Source organism: Pan paniscus, chromosome 13, assembly GCF_029289425.2.
Source record: "Pan paniscus chromosome 13, NHGRI_mPanPan1-v2.0_pri, whole genome shotgun sequence".
Lineage (NCBI taxonomy): Eukaryota > Metazoa > Chordata > Mammalia > Primates > Hominidae > Pan > Pan paniscus.
Genome location: NC_073262.2, coordinates 125,197,341 through 125,221,949, shown reverse-complemented (window position 1 = coordinate 125,221,949; position 24,609 = coordinate 125,197,341). Strand labels below are relative to the sequence as shown.

General features: G+C 37.6%; 1 protein-coding gene across 5 annotated transcripts in view; it reads left to right on the top strand.

The window, feature by feature from the left end:
- Positions 1 to 24,609, top strand: part of FARSB (phenylalanyl-tRNA synthetase subunit beta) — a 228,268-nt gene that overhangs the window by 192,497 nt on the left and 11,162 nt on the right. For all 5 annotated transcript variants that reach the window (XM_055109142.2, XM_003818673.6, XM_034955263.3 and 2 more), the window contains one exon: positions 7,303 to 7,458. In XM_055109142.2, coding sequence (XP_054965117.1) covers positions 7,303 to 7,458 — 156 coding nt within the window. The remainder of the gene's footprint in view (positions 1 to 7,302; positions 7,459 to 24,609) is intronic.

Here is a 24,609-nt window from a genome sequence, read left to right as displayed (position 1 = left end):
TTGCTAAACTATGTCTGTTGCAAGAAATGTCCTTGTACCTTTTTATAAATAGGTATTTTTAGAACTAGAATTGATCATTCCATAGGTGTAAACATCTAAATGTGTGATAATTTGTTGAATTCTCTTCATAAAAGGATTTTTTACAAACTTAGCATCTTACCAAGAGAAAGGTTCCTGTTTACCCACATTTGATATGATTTTTGGAGGCATTATGTCTTCACAAGATTCTTGTTGCATTTGTGAATCATTTAGGCCTGCTCTGAAATTCTTCAGGAGATGTATAAAATTTGCAATATAAATTATAGTCTTGTGGGTTCCAATGTGAAATAAATTTGTTGGATGGAATAGAAGAATCAAATTGCTTTGTTTTATTTTCTGAATTTGGCCAGACTATTAACCTCAAGCTCCACATCAGCCTCTGATTATTCTAGAAGCTGTTTTGGTCTCCCAATAGGTTTTCTCCTAGCATCTTTCTTTGGGCTTTTAGGTGAATGTCAGAATAGGAGTGGAAAGTTTCTCTGGAAGACTCTGCTCTTTTCCAGTCTGTGCCATGTATGATAACATAACCAAACACCTTAGTTTTTAATCATTGGTACTTTGGTGGAAGAGGATCTATACCAAACAGGAGCCTATTTGAAAAATTTGAGTTATATGTAATAGTCATTTACAAGGGGACGTCATGTACCACTCCTTTTTCTTTTCTGTTAAAAAATCATTTGGCGTGTTCTTTCATCTTATAGAATTGTAGCTAGCCGCCCCTCCTTTGCGCAGCTTAGATCAGCCCTCTCCAGGCAGTACTTTGAAGTCTGTGAAATACATAGATAATTTAGGCTGACATACTTGCCAGGCCCATTTAAAAAGCAGAATTGTTTGATGGCATGACACAAGCAGTCTGTTAACTGAGTTATAAAAGAACTGAGGCATTTCCAACAAACCCCAGCTTTGGCATGACTTTTAAATAGTTCTTATTTTGTGGTGTGTAGTCAGTGGACTTTCTATGATGTAGTATGGTCTCTTAGTGCAACATACTAGGAAATGGGAATGTTACTATACCCAGCAATTTCAAGGAGGAATGGGTGGAAAAAAGTTTGTGGTTATTTTCTCCTTTGATTCTGTTCAGCTACAGTAGAGGGAGTATCTTAGCAAGATATGAGGAAGTAAGTCCGGAGAGAGCAATAACCCTTGGGAAATGTAAAAAGCCAGCCAATCAGTGTGGAGTTGGGAGGGGGCGCCTAAATAATGAGGTTAATCTAATTATTACGGTGGGCTTAATACAAAGCCCTAGAAATCAGGCTTTTCTTAAAAATATTGCAAAATTAAATCTAAAAATATATAGTTCATTATTGTATGTGTATGCTATAAACATCCTGAAACCTTTCTTGAATGAAATAGAGTATAAATTTTTTAAGTTCTCTTTTGTTTTTGGTTTTGTTTTGAGGCAGGGTCTCACTCTGTCACTCAGGCATGATCATAGCTCACTGTAATCTCGAACTCCTGTGCTCAAGGGATCCTCCCACTTCAGCCTCCCAAGGAGCTGGGACTACAGGCACATGACACCACCAGTGTGCCTGGCTAATCTTTACATTTTTTTAAATAATTTATTTGTAGAGATGGAGTCTCACTTTGTTGCCCAGGCTGGTCTGAAACTCCTGGGCTCAAGTGATCCTTCTGCCTCGGCCTTCTAAAGTACTGGGATTATAGGCCTGAGCCACTGTGCCTGGCCTAAGTTCTATATTTTTTAATTGTGATTTTATTATTCTCATCACAAGTTTACTTAATTTGTTTTTTAAAATTCTAAATTTTTAATCCAGATATTGCTGCTCATATCAGAAATATAAAAGCTTTACATAATTTAGAAATCAGGAAAAAAGTACTTGGAATTTGGCAAAGATTACCAAAATAAAGCTTCCAGTTTAGTTGCTAAGCTCTCTCTTAATGGTAGTATTACTGTTGGGCTCTTCTCTCACAGCAAAAATGGAACTCCAAAGTTGTTTCAATACGTGCCTGTGTGTTAAAGTGGAAGCATGTGACATCCACACCAACAAATGGGTACCACATGGCAAAAATACCCAGAAGCAAGTCAGTAGTATGAAAGGGATAATTTAGTTCTGTTTCGTTTCATTTTTTTCCCTTCAGAGGGAGAGAATGAAAGAAAGGGAGACAGAGAGAGAGAGAGAGAGAGAGAGAGAGAAAGTAAGTTTGTATTCCTTTCTCTTCACTAAAATGAAGAGTGGAATCAGGCTCTTCATTTTAGTTTATGAATATGGTTGGTTTAGTGAGGTTTTGTGCCTGTCTGATTTTAATGTCGACTTATAGCTTTTAGATACCAAATTTCTTTATCTTTAAAAATGGAAATGATGGAGGTGACAGTGGTATGCTCCTCGCTTATCTCAGCTGGCATAGATATGGCCCACTGTCTGCTCCTGGCCCTGTTTAATAGCTATTTGTGTGTGCTTATCTTCTTTTTAGGCTGTAGGCATTTACTCAGAAAATAATTATTGAGGTCTGGCATGGTGGCTCATGCCTGTAGCCTTAGCACTTTGGGAGGCTGAGGCAGGCAGATTGCCTGAGCCCAGGAGTTCGAGACCAGCCTGGGCAACATGGTAAAACCCTGTCTCTACTGAAAATACAAAAAAAAAAAAAAAAAAAAAAAAAAAAAAAAAAAATCAGTGGGCATGGTGATGTGTGCTTGTACTCCCAGCTACTCAGGAGGCTGAGTTGGGAGGATTGCCTGAGCCTGGGAAGTCAAGGCTGCAATGAGCCAAGATCATGCTGCTGCACTCCAGCCTGGGCTACTGGAGTGAGACCCTGTCTCAAAGAAACAATGAAGAATTACTGACGGTTTAGATTGTAGATGTCTTGTACTGGCTTTGACCTCTATCATCAAAGAATATCTAGAATAGAGCGCCTTGAATATAGTGTGTACTGAGAAATGTTAAATGGCAAGGGCAGTTATTTCTTTGTATCTGTTCAGTCCGAAGTTCAACTCAGAATATACTTTCCATAAGTAACAATACTGTTCATGGCTAGAAACTTCACTGACTCTTAAAAATAATTTATTTCAGTTGCTTAAATGGAATTCTTAAGTTTCACAAAAACTTTTGAAAATAAAACATCTGTTTATCATATAAAAAACATTTCAACAATGCACATCTTTTTTTTTTTTTTTTTTTTTTAAGACGGAGTCTCGCTCTGTTGCTCAGGCTGGAGTGCAGTGGCGTGATCTCGGTTCACTGCAAACTCTGCCTCCCGGGTTCACGCCATTCTCCTGCCTCAGCCTCCTGAGTAGCTGGGACTACAGGTGCCCGCCACCATGCCTGGCCAATTTTTTTTGTATTTTTAGTAGAGACGGAGTTTCACCATGTTAGCCAGGATGGTCTCGATCTCCTGACCTTGTGATCCGCCTGCCTTGGCCTCCCAAAGTGCTGGGATTACAGGCGTGAGCCACCGCGCCTGGCCTCAACAATGCACATCTTTGACCATATTAAGTGGATATATAGCCATACATAAGCTTGCCCTTATATTGTTTGTTTTCATTTAAATGTTTTTGGGTGTACCCTATAGTGGAAAGAGCATGGGTTTTACAGTCAGTCAATTCTGGTCAAATCCTGGTTTTGGCCAGAAAATTAATCGTATTAGCAATATAATTAATTAATATATATAATTAATATTATATATTATTATATAATATACATAATAATATATAATATAATATTAATTATATTAATAATAATATAATTAATCGTATTAGCTCCAGCCAATTAGTTTGACTTTGGCCAAGTTACTTAATCATTCTGAGCTTTGTTTCTCCATCTGTTTTATAGGAATAATAATACTTACTTTGCATGGTTGTCTTGAGAATTAAATAAGATTATAGATAAATTGACAGATAGTTAATACCTAGCATGTGCCAGATAATCGATACCACAGATTAACAGTTAATGTTAGTTTTCGTTTTCCTCCATTTATGTGCTTACTTTTATATTATTTTAATATTAGAGTACAGTGTCTTAAAATATTCATGTTTTACTTGGATATCTAGAAGATAAAAGGCATTCTGTATTTTATGTCAACTATTGCTAGTAGCTTTTACCTATGGGAGTAAATCCGTGGAAGAAGTTTTGCTCAATGTATGCTAACATGAAGCAGCTTTCTATTTTCAGTTTATTCCCTCAGATATTAGTTTGTTTTTTCTCTTTTTAATTTGGAAAGCAAAATGAGGCCAGCATTCGTTCTATGTTTGTGTTAGAGCAGCGGTCTCCAGAATGTATTGAAGGGCCACAAGTGTTATAAAGTTAAATGATGACTGCTGACTTTCAGTCTTCCTCTCTATACTTAGGTACTTCTTTTTAAAAATGAGTTTTGTTACAGGTTTAGATGATTTTTTTTTTTACAAAATAATTTAATAAATTAATTTTCAGAAATCAATAGCTTTTATAGATACAATATGTCTAATTTCAAGCTCTAAGGGAAGAAAAGACCCATGTTATAACAGCACAAAACATAAATGATAACATACTTAGGAATAAACACAAGAAATATTATTTGTAGAAAATGTTAAAATGCTAATGAGAGATGAAATAAGACCCAAACAAATGAGAAGATACACCACGTTCTTTCATAGAAATACGCAGCATCATAAAGATATCACTTCTCTCATTAATGGGTGCAGCACACCAACATGGCACACGTATACATATGTAACAAACCTGCACGTTGTGCACATGTACCCTAAAACTTAAAGTATAATAATAATAAAATTAAAAAAAAAGAAGTAGAATTACTGGATAATATGGTATAAAAAAAAAAAAGAAAAGCCACCTTTATCATATTCTCAATTCTTGTAAGTATTTAGATCTGTTTCTGAACTGTTCTGTTCCACTCATCTGTATGACTACTCACAAATTATTGCCACTCTGTTTTAATTGCTGTAGATGTATAAATTTTAATATCTAGTAGTCTCCCTCTATCACTATTGTTTTTTTATATGAACTTTAGAATCCATTTATGTAATTTTTTTCAATTCTATTGGTATTTTTTTGAAGATCACATTAGATTTGTAAATTGAGAGAGGTTTAGATGATTATAACTATCACTACAAGATCAAAAAGTTCCATCACCCTAAAAACGCCTTATTTTAGTCGCATTTTTCCCCCATACCTAATCCCAGACAACTACTATCTGTTCTCTGTTCCCGTAAGTTTGGCCTTTTCCAGAATGTCATATAAATGGACTCATACTGTCTGTAGCCTTTTGAGAGCCTTCTTTCTTTCAGCATAATGCCTTTGAGAGTCATCCAGGTTGTCAAGTCTATCTACAGTTTGTTCCTTTTTGTTGCTGAGTGGTATCCTACTGTATGGATGTACCAGTTTGTTATCAGTGTTCATTTGGACTGTTGGAATTCTTTTTTAAAATATTGCCTTTAGCTGGGCACAGTGGCTCACACCTTAATTCCAGCACTTTGGGAGGCTGAGGCAGGAGGATCACTTGAGCCCAGAGTTTGAGACCAGCCTGGGCAACAGAGTGAGACTTTGTCTCTGCAAAAAATTAAAAAATTAGCTGAGTGTGGTGGCGTGTGCCTATGGTCCCAGCTACCCTGGAGGCTAAGGTGGGAGGATTGCTTGAGCCCAGGAAGTTGAGGCTGCAGTGCACTTTTATATTATTTGTGGTTGCGCCAGGGTGGGCAACAGAGCGAGACCCTATCTCAAAAAATAAAGTGAAATAAAATGAAATATTGAGTTTGTAAGTTTGTTTTAGTTTTCAAAGTAGAATAATATATACTAATCATGGAAAAACTGGGAAGTAAATAAAAGTTGGAAAAAATTATCCTTGCCCAAACATAACCTCTGTTAACATTTAGATATATTTCTTTTCAGTCTTTTTCTCTATTCATGGGGTTTTTTGGCTTATGGCTATATTTATGTAGTTGTGATTCTGTTTTTCATCTTTTTATTATTATTATTATTATTATTGTAGAGATGGGGTATTGCTATGTTGCCCAGGTTGGTCTCAAACTCTTGCCTTGGCCTTCCAAAGCGCTGGGATTACAGGCATGAGCTGTTTTGCCTGGCCCTATTCTTCATATACTTTAAAAAATTATTATTATTGTGGTAAAAAACATATGAGAGCTACCCTTTTAGTAAACTTTTAGAGGTGCACAGTTACAGTAGTGTTAACTATGTGCACGTTGTTGTGGGTCTCTAGAACTTTTCATCTTGCATGGCTAAACTTTTATACTCATTCAATATCAATTCCCCATTCCCTTTCCCTCCAACCCCTGGCAGCTACCTTTCTACTTTCTGTTTCTCTGAGTTTCATGACTTAGATACTTCATATAAATGGAATCATGCAGTATTTGTCTTACTGTGAGTGGCTTATTTAATTTAGCATAATGTCCTCAAGATTCACCCATGTGGTAGCATAGCTTCATAAACTTTAGTATTCTGCTTTTTTTATGCTTTGTGAAGAATGTATTCAACATAGGTAGTTTTTAAAATATTACAAAGCACACACTAGTGTAACCATCAGCCGCATTAAGAATGGAACATTGCCAGTCTCCTAAGCTTCTTATATGACCCCTCCCCATCACAGATTCTTCATTTTAACCTAGGGTAATTGTTAGCCTAACTTTGGTCATAGTCATTACCTTACTTGCTTCATAGTTTTCCAATCTATGTTTGTTCTTTAAACAATGTAATTTAGTTTTGCCTCTTTTTGAACCTTGTGGTCTCTTTTGAATTTTCATTTACTATGATAAGTATTTGCTGTTGCTATGTTATGATAAACCATCATAAAGATGCTTTCTAATAGCCGCTTAGTATCCTGATGAGTGATTGCACTGTACTTTATGTAGCCATCCCTAATATAGGTTGTTTATAATTTTACTATTGGAAATAATGTTGTAGTAAATGTCTTTCTACATAAAGCCTTTTTGAATTTAGGATTATTTCCTTTGGGTAGTATTAATATTATGAATAATAGAGTATGAAGCTTTAAGGCTCTGATATATTGGTAAATTGTTTACAAAGAATTTTACCAACTTATACCTCAGTGAAGCCTTATTTTCCCTGGTCAGCATTGAGGGTTTTTCACTCTTTCCCCCAAATAAAACACCTTAGGGAATTTGATAAGCTGAAAAAAGACTATTTTATCTTATTTTGCATTTCTGAGGTTGAATCCTTCTCTGAATGTTTAATATTTGGTTTTCTTTTTTGTTGACTTTTTCTAAGTTTGTATTGGGGTAAATCAGTTTCTTAAGCAATGGTTAATACAGCGTTGTGACCAGTTCCTTTATTTTTCTAGATGTAGGTGCAAAAAACTACAGACATCTCTGTGCTGTTTATTACAACAAGAATCCTGGGTTTGAGATTATTCATGGGCTGCTGGACAGAATTATGCAGTTGCTCGATGTGCCTCCTGGTGAAGACAAGGGGGGATATGTGATCAAAGCATCAGAAGGTAAGACAGATGAGCCGAATCCAGAGTTAGTGACAGTGTCAGGAAGAGGCTACACCTTGTTTTTGATGAAGTTGGTGGTTTTGATTTGGGATTTTAGAAAGAAAGGGAGAGTTTTATTTCAATTAATTGTCAATATTATCCAGAAAATATCCCCTTTCCCTCCAGCATTTGAAGAAAACGCTTTTCAGAACTCTCGTAAGTGCTGCACAGTATACTTTTGTTCCAACTGAGCTGTAACCTCTAGTTACTGGCACCTTTAAGCCATCAAAATGGCTAAATTACTGGCACCTTTAAGCCATCAGCACACTGTGAACCCAGAAGTTTTAACTGGAAGCTGGTAAGACCTAAAGTGATGGTTTGCACTCAAAAGCTGCCTGTCTGATGGCTTTAAGACAAAAGAAAAAAGAAAACAAAAACAAAAACCTCAGAAGTTATTCTGAAAGATTTCACACGTTAATCAAGTCATAAAGTTTGCAGAGCAAGGGTGGGAATCCTCGTGTATAAAATCCCAAGTACAGTAAAATCTTTGTTGGAGAGTTTAAGCTAGGCTAACTAAATGGTATATATGTGCTCCTAATATTCTATTAATAGTTTCTCATTATCCAAGGAACTCTGAAATTTTTGCTTTTCATATTTCTGCAGCTTCAATCTGAATTTATTTTGTTAGATGAAAGGTCCAGAAACAACTTGAGAGAAATATTTCACCACTTATTCCTACCGTTTACCTCACTATGCTTTATAACTCTATTTGGCATCTTAAATTTCTAACAGAACATTTACTTTTAAAGTGTTATTTAACAGTTAGTAGTGAGATTTGGTGGGGTAATATTTTTTTTTCTTTTATTTATTAGTCCTCAGGGATTGTTTTTGTTGGTGGTTGTTTAATTTTTGTTTTTGTTTTCATTTTGAGACTCCTTTGAAAATAACCCTGAAATCTATGGGTTTTTTTAGATTGAAGATGTGTGTAGTTCTTTTTTTTTTTTTTTTAAATAAATGAGAGGTTAAATAAGCAGGAAGTTGTTTCTTACCCACTTTCCATGATAAATAATAAAATACAGACATGTGTTATGCTTGTGGAGTTCTAGATGTTAGAACTGGATTTTGGAGTTCATCCAGCCCACGAGCCCGGTTTTTTATGAGTGAGGGAACTGGGGTTAGGCAAGTTAAAGAAGCCGGAGCCAGGTCATGCATGTTGACCCCACAGCTTCTGCCTCCCAGTATCCTTGCCAGTGTTGTCTGCCTTTTTAGTGCCTATATGTACTCATTCACCAGTTCACCATCCTAGAATTTTGCTTTAAGACCAGGTCATCCAGGCTTATGGCAACCTGTAAGCTGATGTGAAGCATTTCTTTTCCTTCCATGCACAATCTTCTCAGAAATCTTATTTCTTAAACAGTTTAGCTAGATAAAAATTTGATGCAGATTGCGTCCTGAATGTGAGGTCCAATTTCTTTCATACTTGAAAGGTTGCAAAGAGCTGAAATGGTAAATGAGAGCATAGCTTGTGGTGGATGTGACGCTTTGTGTAACCTTTAGATGGATAATATTTCTGTAAACTGGTATCTTAATATTGTGACTTCTCCTGCTTCAATCAGTTCCTTAGATATTTATTTATCAGAAGAGTGTGAGTTCCTAGTTATAAGGCAGACTTCAGAAAAGACAATGATAAGTAGGACACAGGTGCTGCTGTCAAGCAACCAGCCAGGGAAAAGACCACCACATACCGACCCTCAAACCAAGATGTTAAAATGATTGTCTTGATGTTTCCGAAGAGGAAGAAAGTGCAACTTCTTCAGGGCATCCAGAAAAACAATAGGGAGTTTCTGCAAAGTGAGATGGGCCTTTGGAAGAATAGGTGGAGACAGGGGAAGCAAGGCAAACTAACGATAGGAAACACAGGCTGTGTGTTTGGAAACACAGCAGACAGTTTGTAGTGTTTTGGCTATAGGGTGAGGAAGGAGCTTGAAACTATATTTGGAGTCTTGAATGCTAGGGAAAGGCTGCAGCTAGTTAGGAGAAAAGTATTAAAGCTTCTTTTTTTTCTTCTTTTAAAGCAGGTAGGTGATATTAGATCTGTACTTTAAAAGGATTAATTTAGCAGCAATATGTAGGTTGGGTGGGATGGAGAGCAGAGGTGAAGAGAATGGTGGGAAGGGATTTTAGCACATTGTAGAGGAGTGATAATGAGGACTTGGCCTGGATCGTGCTCATAGGATCCAAGGAAAAGACTGATTTAAGAAACCTTAGGAAGATAGAAGCCACAGCATTCATCATTTGGAAAATTTTGTGATAGTGCCACTTGGAACTTTTTGTGATACAGCTAATTTGTGTTCATCTTCTTCTTAAAAGTCAGGTTTTTCTAATTCTAAACTTATGATGTTATAATTTGAATTCCATATAATTTAGTACCCATACAGAATATAGTACTTAGTATCTAGTTTCCTAACATGTAGATGTCTGCTGTTTTTGTTTAGAATTTTTTTTTTTAATTAGGAAATACACATTCCTAAACTGTCACTACTTCTGATGTGGTTGTAGATCTTTATGTTCAATTTTGTTAGGCCAGGTTGTTATTTTGGTTTTTGATTTAGCGTGAATATTTACAGACTCAGACTTGTGGTTCCTTTTGAATCTACATTGGCTGTCATAGTAGAACATTGTAATCTTTTGAAGTTTTTCCATGTATGAAATGTCCAAGATTTATGAACATGAAAAGCTTTTTACACATGGGCAGCCTGAATCAGTATGTATTTCAGTATATCTAACGGGCTTTCTTCGGAAAAGGGCAGGAGATTTACTTTCACCCCCTATCACCATCATTGGCCGCATTAGTCTCTTGGAGTCCTGGGCACACATCTAGCTCTGAGTGCTTTTTTTCTCAGGGTGCTTTCTGCAAGAACCATCAAGCCAGAGAGAATTGGTATCATTACAAATAATGGTTCCTCATTTCTCATAGGGATTTCTGTTTTGATTATCTAATGGCAAGTATGATTATCCTTTTTTGTTTATGGTTGAAGAAACCAATGTATAAAGAAGTGGCTTGTCAAAATAAGTCAGTAATAAAGTTGGTATTAAGTTTTTCATCTAATATATATGTATGTGTTTGTGTGTGTGTATATAAAATACACACACGTACACACATACATACCACAACTAAGGAACAAAATTGTTTTTCAGACTCCTAAGCAAATCAGTAAACACAGGAATTTTGTTACTGGGGCATGTTTAGCTGCATCATTTCCTCCAATTTATTGTTATTTTACATACAGCTTTTTCAACTAAGAAAAGGTCTTCAGAGTATTAAAAAGTAGAGTGGAAGCAGATTAAGAACTACTGTTCCCTGCCATTCTTGATTACTGAGTTGTCTGATATTACTCTGGCATATGGCTTACTTTTTAATAATTAAAAATCCGTAGTGGCTTTGCAGTTATAATTGAGCTAAGTCTGTTCTCCAGAGATTCCTGCATATGTCAGTTACATCGGCACTTATACCTATTTCTTCCTGTCCTTCTAATGTACACTACTAAGCTTTCTTTTGTACTGCTTTGTTTGGTGGTAGGGATGAATGGAATAGAACTCGATTCACCTTTGAGAAACCTGGCTCCGTGCGTTGTAAGAAATCTGGAAATTCATCTGATTGATCTTCGCATTAACCTAAGGAGTTTTGTTGACATTGGAGCGTAACCTTGCTTGTTATGCAGGCGGCAGTCCTCTGCAGCATGTGGAGTATCTGCAAAAGCACCCAGAAAGCCTGTAGTTGTAGCTAGAGTGAAAAGCCATGGTCCCCTGGTCTTACATATTTCTTATTTGCTGAGCATCCTTGCAGTTAACAACTTGAGATAGAATGTCAAGTTGACAGAATAAGGTCAATGTTGAGTGGGAAAAAAAGAAGAACCTTTAACTTTTTAGCAGACTGCAGAGCATTTTAACAGTTTCAAAAGGGTTCAACTCCAAATATTTTAGTGGCTTTGGATCAGATTATTATGGCATATATATATATATATATATATATATATATATATATATATACATACATATATATACACACACATACACATGCTTTTTCTTTTTTTCAGGCTTCTTCCCCTTCGTTTTTTGTGGTTTGTTGCAAACTTAATTATGTATGTTAAGATGCATCTATCCTTTTCAAAAACCACTTCTGGGCAAGGAAAATTCTCCACATTTTTGTATTTGGAACAGTTATGTGGTTGCCGGGCAGATCAGTGGCAAAAATTATTTCTTGTAGAATGTATGGGCTTTGTGTGTGATTGGCTGCATTGACTTGAGCCTGTGATTTTTTTCCCCTTTAGCTTGTTACCTATTTCAGTTTTGATTATTTACAGTTCTACAGAAAACTTGAATTTGACTTGTGACAAGATCCCTGTTGGAGAGACAGAAGGTTTAGAACTTTAGTTTTGACAATTCTAGTTTTCATGCTGCTCAGAATACATTTTGTGAAATGAAAAATAACCTTGTAAGTAATATGCACATTTAATCCTATACCATCTGTATACACAGTGGGTAGTACCTTCTGCTACAGTAATACCTAATGACCTGGAGTTCATGACCTTTTTCCCCTTTCAGGACACCTGTGAAAGATTTCAGATGCTAAAAAATATGGGTGAAATTGTGATGTTTCCCTGGTCGTCACACTGGTTTTTAGTGTAACATGAGCTTGGAAATATATGAGAAAAATATCTATTGAACAACTTGTTGAAGTAAAAGTGTTCAATTTATGGTTTGATTTATACAAAACATTCAGGACTATAATAAAGGGAGATCTTTCTAGCATGCCCACATTTAGTTACCATCAACAAAGAAATTGTGAAGACAACAGGTTGAAAAAAATTGGAAGTTTTTAAGCTTCTGACCTTTGGTTAGTCTGTATGGAAACAGTTTTGATTCCTCTGGATGTCTGCTTTTTTGTGTTTGAGGCAAGCTTTCAAATACTATCATTTTTCTTAGCTTCTTTGAAGGAATTAAAAGACAAAGCAATATTAAACAAATAAGCAGTGATTCCCACACAGTTGGAATAGTGGTATAACACAGGCACTGTTTTTATAGAAGCTTCAGCAATCATCACGAGTCACTTAGCCCTGCCTTGTTTTTACTGCTCTTGCCTCACTCTCTTGTATGCACAAGGCAAAGTTCTCTCCACTTATGTTCACTTAACTCTTTTCGAGGGGTAGGTATTTTGATGCTTTCGTGATACTTTAGTACTTGTAGCAAATTGGAATAAAGTCCCAAGATGAATGGCTTGGTCAGCTTGGTATTCCCTGTGATAGATATTGTAGTAACAGTGTTTCTTAACCTTTTTAAAATTAATCTCTCCACTAAGGGCCTTTTTTAGATATTTTCTTTTTCCTTAATTGTTCCTTCATGAAATTTTAATACCACAGATACACTATATATATATGGTATATATGTATTATTATGTACTGTATGTATAGCTGTGCTGTATACATAAAAATAGTAAGTGTAAAGCTTACTTTTAAAAATTTCAATGCAGGGTTATCAATAACTAAGCAAAATTTTTAAGTTAAATTTAAAAATGATTAACATTTCACTTTATATCTGCTGGGTAACTCTTAATGTTATTTATTTACTTACATAAACTGTAGTGTATCAAATTATATTTGCCAATCAGCAATTTATACATATATATGGTAATAGTAATAAAAAATTATAAAAATCATTCAAAACTTATTTTAGCAAAAGTAAAACAGTTGTTATTTTTTGAGACAGGGTCTTGTTGTGCTGCCCAGGCTAGAGTGTAGTGGCATGATCATGGCTCACTGTGATTCTCCCGCTTCAGCTACCCAAGTAGCTGGGACTACAGGGCATGCCACCATGCTCAGCTCTTTTTTTTTTTTTTTTTTTTTGTAGAGGCGGGTTTTTGCCATGTCACCCAGGCTGGTCTTAAGCTCCCGGTATCAAACAGTCCACCCGCCTCGGCCTCCCGAAGTGTTGAGATTATAGGTGTGAGCCACCACGCCCAGCTAAAATAATTTTTAGTGAATTAACTTTTAACTTTTCCTTGATATAAGAAAATAACTTTTATCTAGTTGATAGTCAGATATTGTCAGCATTTTTTTCTTTTGAGTACTTTTTGTTGTTGTTGAGACAGGGTCTCACTCTGTCACCCAGACTGGAGTGCAGTAGCGCCATCACCACTTGACCTCCCAGGCTCAAGTGATCCTCTCACCTCAGCCATCAGTGTAGCCGGGACTACAGGCACGTACCACCATGCCTGGCTAATTTTTGTTTTGTTTTGTTTTGTTTTCTTTAGAGACAGTTTCTCTATGTTGCTTAGGCTGATCTTGAACTCCTGGCCTCAAGTGATCTTCCTGCCTTGGCCTCAGGTGTGAGCCACCACGCCTAGTCTTTTGAGTACTTACCATAACTAATGATGTGTTAAATAACCTTTTGAATTAAATAGTAAAATATAAACTATTTTTGTTTAATTATCAGAGTCTAAGCTACACACAAAAGCTCTAAAGATCAGCCACAAGGCAGTCAAATGGCCTCCCATTCAATATGACTTGGAGATCTAGCAATGGATAGAGTCTTCCAATCACAGCCATCTGTTGCCATAGTTTTATAGCAGTGTTCTTGCACACATTTACTATATCTTCCATATTAATGTTGCTTGTGGGATACCCAAGAAAACCCAATGAGAGGAATTAAATACTGAGGAGTAAGGTTTTTGTCAAGTAGGGCTCAGCTTTGGAGCAACGCAAACCATTTTAATATGGAAGATTTTTTTCATACCCCCCTGCCCCGCCCCTTTTCCTCTAAGAACCAGTTCCGCCCCTGTGGAAAATGCGTGCTATAACATAATGAATACTTTAGAATTATAGTAGTCTCCTCTTATCTGCAGGGTATACATTCCAAGACCCCCGATGGATGCTTGAAACTGCAAATAGTATTGAACACTATATATATGATATGTTTTTAGTATGTTAACCAAGACAGCTACTAAGTGACTAACGGGCAGGTAGTGTATACACTGTGGACACACCGGACGAAAGGAAGATTCATGTCCTGGGGAGGTCAGAGAGGGACAACTGTACTCAGTTTTTCATCATGCTACTCAGAAGAGTGCACAAGTTAAAACTTAGGAATGATTTATTTCCCTAATTTCCCACTTAATATTTTCAGACCTCAGTTAACCACGGAAAGTGAAAAACTGCATATAAATGGAGACTACTGTATTTACATCCAGGTGTATATACTGGGCAAAAAAAGAGGAAGATATTTTCATTTACCTCATGGTCCTCTCTTCTCTTCTGCATCCATACTGGATCTTGGCCTCCACTATTCTATAGAAAACGATGTTGTGGCCCAAATACAAAGAATTATAAAAGAAGTTCATTTTTAGCTTGTGATCTTTCAAGGGCCCGGGTCCTGAAAGTTCAAAGGATTTTTAGGATGATTCTGATTACTCAGTTTTTATCTTATACATGTGAGACAGTTTTACTTTCCTCAGGTATCAGCAGTTTTATACATTGGCCAAAATGGTGCAGCACTCGGTTTTGGCACATTTGTGTGCTGCAGCATATTGGTTAAGAGTCACTGTCCTGGGAATTCCTAGAACATGATGTATTCTGATAAACTATCAACGCTCTAAGTGGCCAGTCCAGCTCTACTCCAGAAGGATTAAGAGAATGGATGGATGGGTGGCTGGAAAGAAGGAAAACACATTGAATAAATCCCTAGGTACGGATGGTAAATGTGGAGTGATCTCCTGAGCACATGACCACAAAAAATAAAGGCCTTTTCCCCTGGAGCACTTACTATGGCTTTAACAAGAGAGAGAAATAAAACTTCCATCTTGTTTAAACCATTGCCATTTGGGAGTTTCTTTCTTAAAGCTGAAACTAATCCTCACTTACAAATCATATTTTAATTCCTACTTGCCGGAACCCCTTGGCAGTATTAAGATGCCATCCAGCTCTAAACTGAATCAAGTTTCAAGCTAACTTCTAAGTTATTTAAAAATTCTTAGTGAAATTGTTCATTCTCATTCATTGCCTGTCCCCACTGTAACCCTTTATTTTGAACACATTTAGATGGCTCATTCTTGTATCTACATGTAAAGTGTTTTCCTGGACACACTTTAAATTATTGCCTTTAAGGTTATTACTGGTAACCATTGGCATTTATTTCCAGTTTGCATTTGCATTTGCTAATGAAGGCATTGGCCACTCCCAGGAAATATGTTTCAGAGGACTGGCTTTTAAAATGTCTTCTTGGCTCCCACTGATAAGCCACTTAAAAAAAAAATTGTATATATGCTTCCAAGTAAGATTTGAACAAAGGGTTACCTGTCTTACAAAAAGTTTGAAGCCTACCCTTGTAGAAAATGAAGAAGTTTATGAATGCTACAGCAAAGATGATTAGGCATTTTTATTCTTCTCTTTCTACCTTACTTTCACTTGCTTTTCTTTTGTGTGCTGTGATTATGAGTACTAAGATTGTAGCAATACCAACTCATCATATCACATAGAGGTGGTACATTGTGAGTGTGAAAAGTGATTGATATCTGTCTAGCTATTCATACATCAATTAAATTTCAGGCTTTGGGTGTTCTCTAGTTCTGGTTGCACAGGAACTCTAGGTACTTGAAGGTTTTTGACATTTCTGGATACTGGAAAATTAAGAGTAATTATTTTTCATTAACACCGACTTAAAAAGGAATGTCTGCCAGAACATTGATGGTTCAGCTCGTATTTCTTTCTTTTTCTTTCTTTCTTTTTTTTTTTTTCAAGAGACAGGGTCTCACTCTGTTACCAAGGCTGGAGCACCCTGGCTTGATGATCATAGCTCGCTGTAGCCTCCAACTCCTGGGCAAAAGTGATCCTCCCATCTCAGCCTCCCCAGGTAGCCAGGACTATAGGTACACACTACCACACCGAGCTAATTCTTTTATTTTTTAAGTAGATATGTCCAATGTCCAAGCAAATGAGTTTATTGAGTTTATCTATGTTCCAAAAGTCCCATCTCCATTGATGTGTTCACATTTAGTTATTTCCTTTTCTATCAAGGTGTAGGACTAGGGCAATAATTTTTTTAAACTTTGTTATTATAAAAAATTAAAAACATACATAAAAATAAAGAGACTAGCATAATAAGTCCCGATGTCCCCATTGTCTAATTTCAACAATGATCAGTACAGAGTCAATTTTGTTTCATTGGTACCCTCACCCACTTTCCACACTACTAAATTATTTTGAAGCAAATCTAAGACATTGCATTATTCCCAGTTGTAAATACAAGATGCATCTCTACAATACAGGAATTCCTCTTTTAAAAAGCATAACTGCAATATCCTCACACAAAATTAATAATTTCTGAATATCAACAAGTATCCAGTCAATGTCCCCCTTTCCCAATTGTCTTTTTTTTTTTTTTTTTTGGCCTAAAAGGGTGGGATACCTTTTTTTTTTTTTTTTTAATACTGTTAAGTTCTAGGGTACATATGCACAATGTGCAGGTTTGTTACATATGTATACATGTGCCATGTTGGTGTGCTGCAACCATTAACTTGCCATTTACATTAGGTTATTTCTCCTAATGCTTTCCCTCCCCCCTTCCCCCACCCCACGACAGGCCCCGGTATGTGATGTTCCACTTCCTGTGTCCAACTGTTCTCATTGTACAATTCCTACCTATGAGTGAGAACATGCGGTGTTTGGTTTTTTGTCCTTGCGATAGTTTGCTGAGAATGATGGTTTCCAGTTTCATCCATGTCCCTACAAAGGACATGAACTCGTCCTTTTTTATGGCTGCATAGTATTCCGTGGTGTATATGTGCCACATTTTCTTAATCCAGTCTATCATTGTTGGACATTTGGGTTGGTTCCAAGTCTTTGCTATTGTGAATAGTGCCGCAATAAACATACGTGTGCATGTGTCTTTATAGCAGCATGATTTATAATCCTTCGGGTATATACCCAGTAATGGGATTGCTGGGTCAAATGGTATTTCTAGTTCTAGATCCCTCAGGAATCGCCACACTGTCTTCCACAATGGTTGAACTAGTTTACAGTCCCACTAACAGGGTGAAAGTGTTCCTATTTCTCCACATCCTCTCCAGCACCTGTTGTTTCCTGACTTTTTAATGATCGCCATTCTAACTGGTGTGAGATGGTATCTCATTGTGGTTTTGATTTGCATTTCTCTGATGGCCAGTGATGATGAGCATTTTTTTCATGTGTCTGTTGGCTGCATAAATGTCTTCTTTTGAGAAGTACGTGTTCATATCCTTCGCCTACTTTTTGATGGGGTTGTTTGATTTTTTCTTGTAAATTTGTTTAAGTTCTTTGTAGATTCTGGATATTAGCCCTTTGTCAGATGGGTAGATTGCAAAAATTTTCTCCCATTCTGTAGGTTGCCTGTTCACTCTGATGGTAGTTTCTTTTGCTGTGCAGAAGCTCTTTAGTTTAATTAGATACCATTTGTCTATTTTGGCTTTTGTTGCCATTGCTTTTGGTGTTTTAGTCATGAAGTCCTTGCCCATGCCTATGTCCTGAATGGTATTGCCTAGGTTTTCTTCTAGGGTTTTTATGGTTTTAGGTCTAACATTTAAGTCTTTAATCCATCTTGAATTAATTTTTGTATAAGGTGTAAGGAAGGGATCCAGTTTCAGCTTTCTACATATGGCTAGCCAGTTTTCCCAGCGCCATTTGTTAAATAGGGAATCCTTTCCCCATTTTTTGTTTTTGTCAGGTTTGTCAAAGATCAGATGGTTGTAGATGTGTGGTATTATTTCTGAGGGCTCTGTTCTGTTCCATTGGTCTATATCTCTGTTTTGGTACCAGTACCATGCTGTTTTGGTTGCTGTAGCCTTGTAGTATAGTTCAAAGTCAGGTAGCGTGATGCCTCCAGCTTTGTTCTTTTTGCTTAGGATTGTCTTGGCAATGCAGGCTCTTTTTTGGTGCCATATGAACTTTAAAGTAGTTTTTTCCAAATCCGTGAAGAAAGTCATTGGTAGCTTGATGGGGATGTCATTGAATCTATAAATTACCTTGGGCAGTATGGCCATTTTCACGATATTGAGTCTTCCTATCCATGAGCATGGAATGTTCTTCCATTTGTTTGTATCCTCTTTTATTTCGTTGAGCAGTGGTTTGTAGTTCTCCTTGAAGAGGTTTTTCACATCCCTTGTAAGTTGGATTCCTAGGTATTTTATTCTCTTTGTAGCAATTGTGAATGGGAGTTCACTCATGATCTGGTTCTCCGTTTGTCTGTTAATGGTGTACAGGAATGCTTGTGATTTTTGCACATTGATTTTATATCCTGAGACTTTGCTGCAGTTGCTTATCAGCTTAAGGAGATTTTGGGCTGAGACGATGGGGTTTTCTAAATATACAATCATGTCATCTGCAAACAGGGACAATTTGACTTCAGTTTTCCTAATTGAATACCCTTTATTTCTTTCTCCTGCCTAATTGCCCTGGCCAGAACTTCCAACACTATGTTGAATAGGAGTGGTGAGAGAGGGCATCCCTGTCTTGTGCCAGTTTTCAAAGGGAATGCTTCCAGTTTTTGCCTATTCAGTATGATATTGGCTGTGGGTTTGTCATAAATAGCTCTTATTATTTTGAGATACATTCCATCAATACCTAGTTTATTGAGAGTTTTTAGCATGAAGGGCTGTTAAATTTTGTCAAAGGCCTTTTCTGCGTCTATTGAGATAATCATGTGGTTTTTGTCTTTGGTTCTGTTTATATGCTGGATTACGTTTATTGATTTGCATATGTTGAACCAGCCTTGCATCCCAGGGATGAAGCCAACTTGATCATGGTGGATAAGCTTTTTGATATGCTGCTGGATTCAGTTTGCCAGTATTTTATTGAGGATTTTTGCATCGATGTTCATTAGGGATATTGGTCTAAAATTCTCTTTTTTTTGTTGTGTCTCTGCCAGGCTTTGGTATCAGGATGATGCTGGCCCCATAAAATGAGTTAGGGAGGATTTCCTCTTTTTATATTGATTGGAATAGTTTCAGCAGTAATGGTACCAGCCCCTCTTTGTACCTCTGATAGAATTTGGCTGTGAATCCATCTGGTCCTCGACTTTTTTTGGTTGGTAGGCTCTTAATTATTGCCTCAATTTCAGAGCCTGTTATTGATCTATTCAGGGATTCAACTTCTTCCTGGTTTAGTCTTGGGAGGGTGTATGTGTCAAGGAATTTATCCATTTCTTCTAGATTTTCTAGTTTATTTGCGTAGAGGTGTTTATAGTATTCTCTGATGGTAGTTTGTATTTCTGTGGGATCAGTGGTGATATCCCCTTTATCATTTTTTTAGTGCATCTATTTGATTCTTCTCTCTTTTCTTCTTTATTAGTCTGCTAGTGGTCTATCAATTTTGTTGATCTTTTCAAAAAACCAGCTCCTGGATTCATTGATTTTTTGAAGGGTTTTTTGTGTCTCTATCTCCTTCAGTTCTGCTCTGATCTTAGTTATTTCTTGCCTTCTGCTAGCTTTTGAATGTGTTTGCTCTTGCTTCTCTAGTTCTTTTAATTGTGATGTTAGGATGTTGATTTTAGATCTTTCCTGCTTTGTCTTGTGGGCATTCAGTGCTATAAATTTCCCTCTACACACTGCTTTAAATATGTCCCAATATTCAGGAGATTTTAGCAGAGATTCTGGTATGTTGTGTCCTTGTTCTCATTGGTTTCAAAGAACATCTTTATTAATGACTTCATTTCGTTAGGTACCCAGTAGTCATTCAGGAGCACGTTGTCCAGTTTCCATGTAGTTGTGTGGTTTTGAGTAAGTTTCTTAATACTGAGTTCTAATTTGATTACACTGTGGTCTGAGAGACAGTTTGTTATAATTTCTGTTCTTTTACATTTGCTGAGGAGTGCTTTACTTCCAACTATGTGGTCATTTTTGGAATAAGTGCGATGTGGTGCTGAGAAGAATGTATATTCTGTTGATTTGGGATGGAGAGTTCTGCAGATGTCTATTAGGTCCACTTGGTGCAGAGCTGAGTTCAAGTCCTGGATATCCTTGTTAACTTTCTGTCTCATTGATCTGTCTAATGTTGACAGTGGGTTGTTAAAGCCTCCCATTATTATTGTGTGGGAGTCTAAGTCTCTTTGTAGGTCTCTAAGGACTTGCTTTATTAATCTGGGTGCTCCTGTATTGGGTGCATATATATTTAGGATAGTTAGCTCTTCTTGTTGAATTGATCCCTTTACCATTATATAATGGCCTTCTTTGTCTCTTTTGATCTTTTGGTTTAAAGTCTGTTTTATCAGAGACTAGGATTGCAAAACCTGCTTTTTTTTGTTTTCCATTTGCTTGGTAGATCTTCCTCCATCCCTTTATTTTGAGCCTATGTGTATCTCTGCATGTGAGATGAGTTTCCTGAATACAGCACACTGATGGGTCTTGATTCTATCCAATTTGCCAGTCTGTGTCTTTTAATTGGGGCATTTAGCCCATTTACATTTAAGGTTAATATTATTATGTGTGAATTTGATCCTGTCATTATGATGTCAGCTGGTTATTTTGCTCATTAGTTGATGCAGTTTATTCCTAGCATCAATGGTCTTTACAATTTGGTATGTTTTTGCAGTGGCTGGTACCGGTTGTTCCTTTCCATGTTTAGTGCTTCCTTCAGGAGCTCTTGTAAGGTAGGCCTGGTGGTGACAAAATCTCTCAGCATTTGCTTGTCTGTAAAGGATTTTATTTCTCCTTCACTTATGGAGCTTAGTTTGGCTGGATATGAAATTCTGGGTAGAAAATTCTTTTCTTTAAGAATGTTGAATATTGGCCCCCACTCTCTTCTGGTTTGTAGAGTTTCTCCTGAGAGATCCACTGTTAGTCTGATGGGGTTCCCTTTGTGGGTAACTGGACCTTTCTCTCTGGCTGCCCTTAACATTTTTTTCCTTCATTTCAACCTTGGTGAATCTGACAATTATATGTCTTGGAGTTGCTCTTCTTGAGGAGTACCTTTGTGGGGTTCTCTGTATTTCCTGAATTGAATGTTGGCCTGCCTTGCTAGGTTGGGGAAGTTCTCCTGGATAATATCCTGTAGAGTGTTTTCCAACTTGGTTCCATTCTCCCCGTCACTTTCAGGTACACCAATCAAACGTAGATTTGGTCTTTTCACATAGTCCCATATTTCTTGGAGGCTTTGTTCATTTCTTTTTACCCTTTTTTCTCTAAACTTCTCTTCTGGCTTCATTTCATTCATTTGATCTTCAGTCACCGATACCCTTTCTTCCACTTGATTCAATCAGCTACTGAAGCTTGTGCATGCGTCACGTAGTTCTCTTGCCATGGTTTTCAGCTCCATCAGGTCATTTAAGGTCTTCTCTATGCTGTTTATTCTACTTAGCCATTCTAATCTTTTTTCAAGGTTTTTAGCTTCTTTGCGATGTGTTCGAGCATCCTCCTTTAGCTCAGAGAAGTTTGTTATTACTGATCTTCTGAAGCCTACTTCTGTCAACTTGTCAAAGTCATTCTCTGTCCAGCCTTGTTCCATTGCTGGCAAAGAGCTGCATTCCTTTGGAGGAGAAGAGGTGCTCGATTTTTAGAATTTTCAGCTTTTCTGCTCTGGTTACTCCCCATCTTTGTGGTTTTATCTAATTTTGGTCTTTGATGATGGTGACCTACAGATGGGGTTTTGGCGTGGATGTCCTTTTTCTTGATGTTGATGCTATTCCTTTCTGTTTGTTAGTTTTCCTTCTGACATTCAGGACCCTCAGCTGCAGGTCTGTTGGAGTTTGCTGGAGGTCCACTCCAGACCCTGTTTGCCTGGGTATCACCAGCAGAGGCTGCAGAACAGCAAATATTGTAGAACGGCAAATGTTGCTACCTGATCCTTCCTCTGGAAGCTTTGTCTCAGAGGGCCACCCGGCTGTATGAGGTGTCAGTCGGCCCCTACTGGGAGGTATCTCCTAGTTAGGTTACTCGGGGGTCAGGGACCCACTTGAGGAGGCAGTCTGTCGGTTCTCAGATCTCAAACTCTGTGCTGGGAGAACCACTACTCTCTTCAAAGCTGTCAGACAGGGAAGTTTAAGTCTGCAGAAGTTTCTGCTGCCTTTTGTTCAGCTATGCCCTGTCCCCAGAGGTGGAGTCTACAGAGGCAGGCAGGCCTTGTTGAGCTGAGGTGGGCTCCACCCAGTTTGAGCTTCCCGGCTGCTTTGTTTACCTACTCAAGCCTCAGCAGTGGCGGATGCCCCTCCCCCAGCCTCGCTGCAGCCTTGCAGTTCGATCTGGGACTGCTGTGCTAGCAGTGAGCGAGGCTCCGTGGGCGTGGGACCCTCTGAGCCAGGCATGGGATATAATCTCCTGGTGTGCTGTTTGCTAAGACTGTTGGAAAAGGGCAGTACTAGGGTGGGAGTGGCCTGATTTTCCAGGTACCGTCTGTCACGGCGTCCCTTGGCTAGGAAAGGGAATTCCCCGACCCCTTGTGCTTACTGGGTGAGGAGATGCCCTGCCCTGCTTTGGCTCACACTCCATGGGCTGCACCTAGTTTCCAGCAAGTTCCAGTGAGATGAACCTGGTACCTCAGTTGGAAATGCAGAAATTACCTGTCTTCTGCATTGCTCACGCTGGGACTGGAGCTGTTCCTATTCGGCTATCTTGGACCCCAAATTCAGGGCAATAATTTTTTAAACTTTTTGGGGGGAATTGGATGGAAACTCCCTTTAAGCAACTTCTATAACTGAAGTCCCCATTTTGTTAATTTTTTATTTTGAAATAGTCAAAATTTATTTAAAAAATGCAAGTGGTATGCAAAAATTTTTTTTCTGAACTGTTTGAGAGCTAATCTGATATCATGTTACCCCTGAATACTTTGGTGTATATTTCCTATAAACAAGGACATCATTCTCTATAACCGTAATAATAATCATCAAAATCAGATGAACATTGATGTTTATGTTAACCACCATTTAACCCTCAGGCCCTATGCAAGTTTTATCAATTGTCCTTTATAGCTGTATTAGTCCGTTCTCATGCTGCTATGAAGAAATATCCAAGACTGAGTAATTTATAAAGAAAAGAGGTTTAATTGACTCACAGTTCTGCATGACTGGGGAGGCCTCAGGAAACTTAAAATCATGGTGAAAGGCATTTCATCACAGGGCAGCAGGAAAGTGAGTAAAGGGGGTGAGAGTGAGTAAAGGGGGAAATGCCTCTTAAAAAACCATCAGATCTTGTGAGAACTCCCTTACTATCACAAGAACAGCATGGGGATAACTGCTTCTATGTCTCAATTACCTCCCACCCACACCCTCCCATGGGGATTATGGGAACTACATTTCAAGATGAAATTTGGGTAGGGACACAGCCAAACCATATCAATAGCAAAGAGTCACTTGTTTCCTTCAGCCATCATGTCTCATTAGTCTCCTTCTGGTGACTTCTAGAATAGTCTTTTCTTCACTTTCATGACCTTGACACTTGAAGATTACAGGCCAGTTATTTTGTAGCATGTTCCTCAATTTTGGTTTGTCTGATGTTTCTTCACTAATTAAATTCCTGTTAGGCATCTTTGGAGGAATGGTAGAGAAGTAATGCTAACTTCCCAATGCGTGCTATGAAGTGGCACACAATTTTCATTTATCCCATAACTGATAGTGTTCACTGTAATCACTTAATTAAGGTTGTAGCTACCAGTCATCTGTACTGTAAAGTTATTCTTTTCTCCATTATAATTAATAAATGTCTTGTGGGGGAAGAGCTTTGAAATTATGTAAATATACTGTTTCTAATCAGTTTTCCTATATACTTAGTTATGTCAGTATGGACTCATTGTTGCTGATTTTAGTCAGTGTATTTAGATCCATTACAGTCATTTATTTTGATGCTCAAATTGTCCCCAGTTTGGCCAGCAGGAGTCCCTTGAAGCTGGCTTCAGTTTGCTTTTAACATGTTCCCCTCCCTGTGTCCATGTGTTCTTGTTGTTCAACTCCCACTTATGAGTGAGAACATGCAGTGTTTGGTTTTCTGTTCCTGTCTTAGTTTATCTCTTTTTCTTTATTGAGAATCTTGGTTCCTAGTGAATTTACATTATTGCTCTTTTTTTTTTTTCTTTTGGAGACATAGTCTTGCTCTGTCCGCCAGGCTGGAGTGCAATGGCGTGATCTCGGCTCACTGCAACCTCTGCCTCCTGAGTTCAAGCA